The sequence below is a fragment of the Conger conger genome, chromosome 3, assembly GCF_963514075.1.
Source record: "Conger conger chromosome 3, fConCon1.1, whole genome shotgun sequence".
Classification (NCBI taxonomy): Eukaryota; Metazoa; Chordata; class Actinopteri; order Anguilliformes; family Congridae; genus Conger; species Conger conger.
The window spans coordinates 39,843,563-39,852,208 of NC_083762.1; the positions used below are offsets into that span (position 1 = coordinate 39,843,563).

Below are 8,646 nucleotides of genomic sequence, written 5' to 3' on the forward strand. Positions count from 1 at the left end.
ATTTACTCTTAACCTACCTGTCTGCGAATAAACTATTTTGTTTGTAACTTGCGTGATCTCCATGACTCTAATTCATCTTGTACCTTTTCAGCCTAAATTACAACTGAATACTCGGGGGGAAATGGTGGCTAAAGACCGACCGATCGGCGGTGTGGTGCATCTGTGATAGTTCTAAGCTGTGAGGCCAGGAAGTTTCTGTCCGTTAAAGGGTCGGGGGATGCACGGCTCTTGTAATCTGGTGCGAAGGGAACCCATGGGCGTTACGGCGCTGGTTCCTGCCAAATTAGCTCTAAGGAGCCCAGACAATGCTACCCCGACCTGGGCTCGCAACTATCATGGCAGGTTTGCATGTATTGTGTTGACTGGACCCTCAGCCGCTGAGTTCTCCACCGAACTGAGATTTCAGCAGTAATGCTAATCCCGGGAGCATCTATTGAGTAATGGTGGCACAGGTACGAGTCGAGTGTAATCACTAACGAGGTCCGCGTAAATTACAAACCCAAATTTCTAAATAATATTTTAAATGGAGTCAGATAAACGAGTAAAACTATAGTAACCACTAAGCGTACAATACGGCCCCGTTTGAGAACGGAGAATATTAAGAATTGTACTGATCCGTTTCTGGCCAGCTGTAAGCGGGATATGGGGCAGGTCAATCCATATCCGACCCGTGGCAACGGATCCAGTATATTCTTAAACATAATTGTGCTCTGTTCTTGTACGGAGGATAATAATTAACCCTACTAATGTTCTCCCAGCAACGCCAGAAGGAGAAGCACGCAAAACCCCCTTCGAGTTTTACAGGAGTCCAGTCTATGGACGAAAAATACTGTGAACTAAAATATAATAAAGTTATTGACATAAGCTTTATTTTATAACATATGTAAAGTTGTGTACTTTTTTATCAACCAAAGTCTTACATGTTTCATGGAACATATAATTATTGGCACCTTAGAGAAGGGGTTCCTATATAGGGCTGACTCAATGGATATTGCAGTAAACACCTCTGTGTGTCAGTCAGGACAACAAAGACGAGAAGAGAGGAATTTATTTTCTTTTTCTTTTTTTGACCGTCTGAAACAGGAAGTATACATAGACATACTATCATACATAATAGTTCAATAGGGTGCAGCATACTATGCATGGTGAGTAATAAACCCCACTTAACTGAACTACAAAGTAGCATATCGTGTATACAACATAACAAATAAATGCACCGCAAAAGGCATTCAGAGTCACTGTCTAAGTGACTAAGGATCAATGCAAATTACTCCACTACTCTTACCTGCAAGATATGAGCTAATCTCTCCGTCTAGTGGAGAGGCATGAAAATGACAGTGTACAACAACGTAGATAGATCATTAAATTTATATATAGCTTTTCTGGACACTCGTGCTTACAGTGATGAGGGGGAAACTTGCCTCATCCGCCGTGTGTAACGCCAACCTGGGTTATGTATGACTGCCCTTTTGTGCCTGAATTCTCACCACATACCAGCTAAGGTGGAGAGGGACTTTTTTTCCAATTCAATCGGGATGATTAGGTGGCAGGGTGAGAAAGCCAGGGTCGGGAATTTAGCCAGGGCACCAGGGAACCCTCTACTCTTTGCGACGAGTGTCATGGCATCTTTAATAATCACAGTGAGTCAGGACCTAGGACTTCGGATGAGCCCATATACTCATCTGAAAGACAGCATCTCCTACAGCACAGTGTCCCCATCACCATGCTGGGGCACTGGGGATCATTTGACCGGAGGGAAGATCATCCCCTACTGGCCTACCAACACCACTTTCCGCAGCAACGTAGTTTTCCTTGGAGGTCACGCACAACAGTCTATAGCAGTGGTTCTCAAATTCAATCCTGCGGGCCCCCTGTGTATGCTGTTTTTCATTCCAACCAAAATCACAATCCCAGAATTTTAACAATCAGTTCATTTTGCTTAATTTTGCTTAATTAAACATTGCTTCATGTTTATAGAGGGGTTGTGTTAGCCAAATTATATCAGAAATGCATGCCATGAAGAATACAATTCCCTAGTTTATATCGTGCTTATTGTGCTATATTGCAAACTACTGCATAAAAAGAAGTAAATTATTAACTTTAATTAATCAAATTAAAGACTGAGGTGAATCAATATGCTCCTATTTGGTGAAGGACAACTGGCACTAAAACTAACTCAAGAATTCAGACGAAAATGATAATGAGCCAAACCTGTATGGTGTTATTTAAATATGTTCCACAACCGAAATAGGAGCTTATTGATTAACCTCACTCTTTAATTTAATGTTACCTCTTTTTATGTAAAAGAGGTATACAATTGTGAACAGAAAAGAGTTTCAGAATGCACAAAACGTTGAACCTTGAGGCGGATGGGCTACAACAGCAGAACACCACATTGGATTCCACTTCTGTCAGCCAAGAAAATAAATCTGAGGCTGCTGTGGGCACAGGCTCACCAAAACTGGAAGACTGGAAAAACATAGCCTGGTCTGATGAATCTCGATTTTTCCTGAGGCATACAGATGGTAGGGTCAGAACAACATGCCAACAGCATGAATCCATGGACCTAACCTGCCTTGTGTTGTGCAATGGTGTGGGGCACACTTTGGGCCCGTTAATACCAATCAATCATTGCTTGAATGCCACAGGCTATTTGAGTATTGTTGCTGACCATGTGCATCCCTTCATGGCCAGAATGTACCCATCTTCTAATGGCTACTTCCAGGGTGATAACCACCATGTCAGGAAGCAAAAGTCGTCTCAAACTGGTTTCATGAACATGGCAATAACAATGAGCTCAATGACCTTCAGTGGCCTTCCCAGTCACCTGATATTTGCACCGGGAGATTTGCAGCATGAATGTGCAGCTGACAAATCTGTCGAAATTGAGTGATGCAATCATGTCAACATGGAACAAAGGAATGTTTTCAACATCTTGTGGAATCCATGCCATGAAGAATTGAGGCTGTTGTAAGAGCAAAGGCAGGCCTTACCCAGTATTAGTATAGTGTTCTTAATAAAGTGCTCAGTGAGTGTATATACACACATACATACTGTATGTATATGTACAGTATGTGTACAAAGTATCACTTTAAATGCATACCGATTCCATGAAAAACAATACCTAGAAAAGTGGGCTTTTAATAATAGTTTATACACTAAATTCATGGGACTATCTAATCAGCCAATTGTGTGGCAGCAGTGCAATGTATACAATCATGTAGATACAGGTCAGGAGCTTCAGTTAATGTTCACATCGGTCATTGTAATGGGGAAGAAATTTGATCTTAGTGACTTCGACTGTGGAATGATTGTTGGTAGCAGACAGGGTGGTTTGAGTATCTCAGAAACTGCTGTTCTCCTGGGATTTTCCTGCACATTACTCTCTAGAGTTAGCAAAGAATGGTGCAAAAAAGAAATGAGCAGCAGTTCTGCAGACAGAAACACCTTGTTAATGAGAGACGTCAGAGGAGAATGGCCAGACTGGTCAAAGCTGACAGGAAGGTAACAGTGACACAAATAACCACACATTGCAATAGCGGTATGCGGAAGAGCATCTCTGAACACACAATGCATCATAACTAAGTGGATAGGCTTGGTGAGTGTATATCAGCCCAGTAAGGGTAATATTATTCATACATGGCTCTCACATGTTCAGGAGCCAGCATCATGTGTTCCTGTTCCGTTCCCTAAGGGTACTTCATAGGATTTTTCTGAGGGGTGTCCCTCTACATCTTGGCTTGATGGATACTCACAAACTGTTGGGAAATTTTTTTATTTTGTGATAGAAATAGTCCCACCACAGAAATACCAAGCAAACTCTGTCAGCATTAATTCAGGCAAATGCTTCCTTCCAGGGAATTTATTTGTATAACCAGTGAGGGAAGAGTACACAAATAAAAAGCATGTTGTAGATAAGGACTATTCAGTATGGCATGTGTAGCTGATAGCTGAATAATGAAAATCCTACTCTTTTCTGGCCTTTCCTGACTTCAACCAAGAAACAAAGTCCTTGGCAACCTGGTCTTGCAGAAAGGAGCTAACATCACTGGTGTAGGTTCCTTCAGCATGGCGTCTTGAAGAATTTCTAGAATGGCAAAAAAAAGGGTTATTGGATTTCAGACTAACAGACCTGTTGGCAACACTGATTCAAGTAGTTGTCTGGTGAGTAGAGGCAATGGAGACAATATACACTCGTTGAGCACTTTATCAGGTATTTTTTGACTTATTAAGTCTTCTGCTGCTGTAGCCTATCCACTTAGAGGTGTGATGTGTTGTGTGTTCGGAGATGCTCTTCAACATCCCACTATTCTAATGTGCATTACTGTCACCTTCCTGTCAGCTTTGATCAGTCTGGTCATTCTCCTCTGACCTCTCTCATTAACAAGGCGTTTCTACCCACAGAACTGCTGCTCACTGTTTTTTTGTTTTTCACACCATTCTCTGCAAACTCGAGACTGTCATGCGTAAAAATCCCAGGAGATCAGCAATTTCTGAGATATTCAAACCACCCTATCTGGTACCAACAATCATTCCACAGTCAAAGTCACTTAGATCACATTTCTTCCACATTCTGATGACTGATGTGAACATTAACTGAAGCTCCTGACCTGTGTCTACATGATTGTATGCATTCCACTACTGCCACACAACTGGCTGATTAGATAGTCCCATGAACAAGTAGGGGTACAGGTATTCCAAATAAAGTGCTCAGGGAGTGTATATATTTTATGAATAAAAATAATAGCCACATTTAGCTGTATGACAAACTAATAATACATAAGAACAAATCTGTTTGTACGAGTCGTTCTTGCATGAGGCCGATCCAATAGATCCAATACAATCCAATAGATTTCCTGCCAAAATGTTGTGGTACTTTGTTGAATTCATTGTAACATTAATCTTAAATAGTGCTCCTGGACCACTGACAGCTCCAAAACATGACCCACCTCCATATTTGACGGTAGGTATGCATTCTTCTCTTTGTATGCATTCCTCTTTTGCTGTCTTAAACCATACTATAATTCTGTCTGGATAGTATATTATTCCACTTACTAAATGCAACAAGTAGAGAACAACATCAATACTTACCCACTTCTCTTGGAGTTCATTAACCACTGAACCAATTCTTGTGCTTGCTTCATCTCTTGATATTTGCTGTAATCATTGGTGAACGTTCCTTGGGAGTGTCTCTTCACATTCGTAAGTTCCACAGGCTCATCAAGCAAATCGTCTTCTGTCAATAAGCTGCAGTTTTTATTAGTGTATGAAAGTTAATGAATAGTGATGAATATTAAACATTGAATTCCACAATTACAAATGAGTTGTACTACGAACTTGTACAAACTTTACCTGTCATTGTCCTGTGTCTCCTGCAGGGGGATTTGCCAACTGCTCTGAATACTAACCAGGAGAAGAAGTCCAATCACAAAGTAAATTCCCTTCATTGTGTGACCTACCAACATGAAAAACAAGCTAACGTCATCAGAAGAAAAGATTTTTAATGTTCAATGACAGAACATTTGCATCAAATGTCTCAGTGTTTCTTAGAATTGTACAAAAGAGCAAGAAATGCCCCCATTATTAAGAATCAAAATTGTTTAGAGGAAATGGGTACTGATTGTCTTTGTGTTGAGTGGATGCCCGAAATGTACCTGTATTCCACGGAGTGTGACAGAGAAGGACTGACAGACTGCACGCCTGTGTTATAAATACTTTCTGGGTCCCTCCCTTGTCTGTTTAACCTTATATACTGTAGTGGTGCTACCAATAGTTGTCAGTCCAGGTGGTGCACTCCAGACGTTAACATATCCATTTGTCTCAATCCATTAGACAGTGCTTGTTTCATTGCACTGGAAAAATTGTGCTTTTTCTTTGTTTAAGGGAGATGTAGAAATGTCTGTAGGAGATAAGAGCTGTCACTTGACTGAGGGTGTTGCATCAATGGGGCATGTTTGGTTTACATTCGTATTTGGCCTTCATATAAAAAAAAAACTTGGAATGCAATTATTTATACATATTGCCACTCAGACATACACTTTATATTTGTATTTATATGAAATATAATTGTATCTTTTACTAAAATATCTTTCTGTTGATAATTTATGCAACAGCTATATACAGTCAGGTCCATAAATATTGGGACATCGACACAATTCTGGCTCTATACACCACCAATGGATTTGGAATGAAACAAACAATATATCCTTTAACTGCAGACTTTCAGCTTTAATTTGAGGGTATTTACATCCAAATCAGGTGAACGGTGTAGGAATTACAACAGTTTGTATATGTGCCTCCCACTTTTTAAGGGACCAAAAGTAATGGGGCAATTGGCTGCTCAGCTGTTCCATGGCCAGGTGCATGTTATTCCTTCATTATCTCATTTACAAGGAGTAGATAAAAGGTCTAGAGTTCATTTCATTTCATTTCATTTCATTTCATTTCATTTCGTATTCATTTCATTTCATTTGCATTTGGAATCTGTTGCTGTCAACTCTCAATATGAGATCCAAAGAGCTGTCACTATCAGTGAAGCAAGCCATCATTAGGCTGAAAAATCAAAACAAACCCATCAGAGAGATAGCGAAAACATTAGGTGTGGCCAAATCAACTGTTTGGAACATTCTTAAAAAGAAAGAATGCACCGGTGAGCTCAGCAACACCAAAAGACCCGGAAAACCACGGAAAACAACTGTGGTGAATGACAGAAGAATTCTTTCCCTGGTGAAGAAAAACCCCTTCACAACAGTTGGCCAGATCAAGAACAGGAGGTAGGTGTATGTGTGTCAAAGTCAACAATCAAGAGAAGACTTCACCAGAGTGAATACAGAGGGTTCACCACAAGATGTAAACCATTGGTGAGCCTCAAAAACAGGAAGACCAGATTTTGCCAAACAATATCTAAAAAAGCCTTTACAGTTCTGGAACAACATCCTATGGACAGATGAGACAAAGATCAACTTGTAGCAGAATTATGGGAAGAGAAGAGTATGGAGAAGGAAAGGAACTGCTCATGATCCAAAACATACCACCTCATCAGTGAAGCATGGTGTGGGCATGTATGGCTGCCAATGGAACTGGCTCACTTATCTTCATTGATGATAATAATTGCTGATGGTAGTAGGAAAATTAATTCTGAAGTGTATAGGCACATCCTATCTGCTCAAGTTCAAGTGAATGCCTCAAAACTCTACAGCGAGACAATGATCCCAAACATACTGCGAAAGCAACAAAGGAGTTTTTCAAAGCTAAAAAATGGCCTGGCAAAGTCACTTAGATCAAAATGTTCTGATGTGAAGCTCCTGACCCGTATCTGCATTTTGGCAGCAGTGCATTTTATGCATTTCACTGCTGCAACACGATTGACTGATTAGATAATCTCATGAATAAGTTGTGTACAGGTCTTCCTAATAAAGTGATCAGTGAGTGTAGTTAGCGGAGTCTTTGTTAGGTTCAAGGCGAGATGGCTTTGAGAACTGCAAAATATTTTGGATAAGTGAACTACTTGAGAAATTTTATCTTGAAGGTTAAGATGGATAATATTGTGTTGGCTGAGGAGAAAGAGATTTATAATTATTTTCTTATCATGCTCCTCTCCTGTGGAACAAATCGCCTGCTCATGTTCAGGGTGCAGACACTATCACCTTCTTTAAAGCTAGGCTAAAAACGTATCTCTTTAGTCTGTGGCTGGCATAAGCTATAGAGTCTCTGGTGGACTTAGCAGTCAGTGCTGTCCGTGGATCATTGTTGGTAGTGCTGTGTTGACCTGAACCAGTCATGGTCTGGTGGTGTCTGTATCAAGCCTGCCCTCATGGCTGTGTTGGCCACTGCCTCTGTTTCCCTTAGCTATGCTGCCATAGCCGTATTCTGCCTGACAGTGCCACCCATTGGTGTTCCGGCCATCCCTGTACCTCATCCCTCTACATCCCTGCTGACTTTTTAAGTGGACATTTATGTACTTTTATTCATCTGTTAGTATTTAAAACCATTCTTTCAACAAACCAGTGTCAAGCAGCAGCAGCAGATGGGTTCCCCTATTGACATTACAATAAATTCTAATTTATTTCAGAAAATTGATTTGATTTTCTTCAAAGGATATTATCTGCTGTTATGAAAAGAATGATCTTGATGAATTTCAAATTTTATCAACTTTTATTTTTGCTGGGGAAGTACTTAATTCATAAATGTAAATGATCTAATGGTCAAGCAGAAGAAAATGAGCAACTACTGTTAAAACAGATCGAAGAATAGTCAGAATGGCAAAGATTCAGCCATTCATCAGCTCCAGAAAGCTCATAGATAATCTACAATTATATGTAAGTGCTGTTACAGTCAGAAGACGTTTGCTCGAAGCTAAGCTATCAGCAAGAAGCCCCTGCAAAGCACCATTGTTGAAAAAAGGGCATGTGCAGAATCATTTAAAATTTGCCAAGGAACACATCGATTGGCCCAAAGAGAAATGGCGTAACATGGACCGATGACAGTAAAATTGTTCTTTTTGGGTCTAGTGGTCGTCGACAGCACGTCAGACAACTCCCAGGTACTGAATTCAAGCCACAGTACACTGTGAAGACAGTGACGCATGGTGGCACAAAAATCATGGTATGGGGTTGTTTTTCATACTATGGTGTTGGGTTCGTATAC

General features: G+C 40.4%; 1 protein-coding gene across 1 annotated transcript; it reads right to left on the reverse strand.

Moving 5' to 3' along the window:
* Window positions 1-3,966: 3,966 nt before the first annotated feature.
* gcgb (glucagon b) lies at window positions 3,967-5,447 on the reverse strand. The gene is made up of 3 exons (XM_061236686.1): window positions 5,353-5,447; window positions 5,092-5,247; window positions 3,967-4,087 (listed from the first exon to the last, which is right to left on the reverse strand). Exons 1-3 carry the CDS (start codon window positions 5,445-5,447, stop codon window positions 3,967-3,969), a joined length of 372 nt encoding a protein of 123 aa, XP_061092670.1.
* Window positions 5,448-8,646: the final 3,199 nt, after the last annotated feature.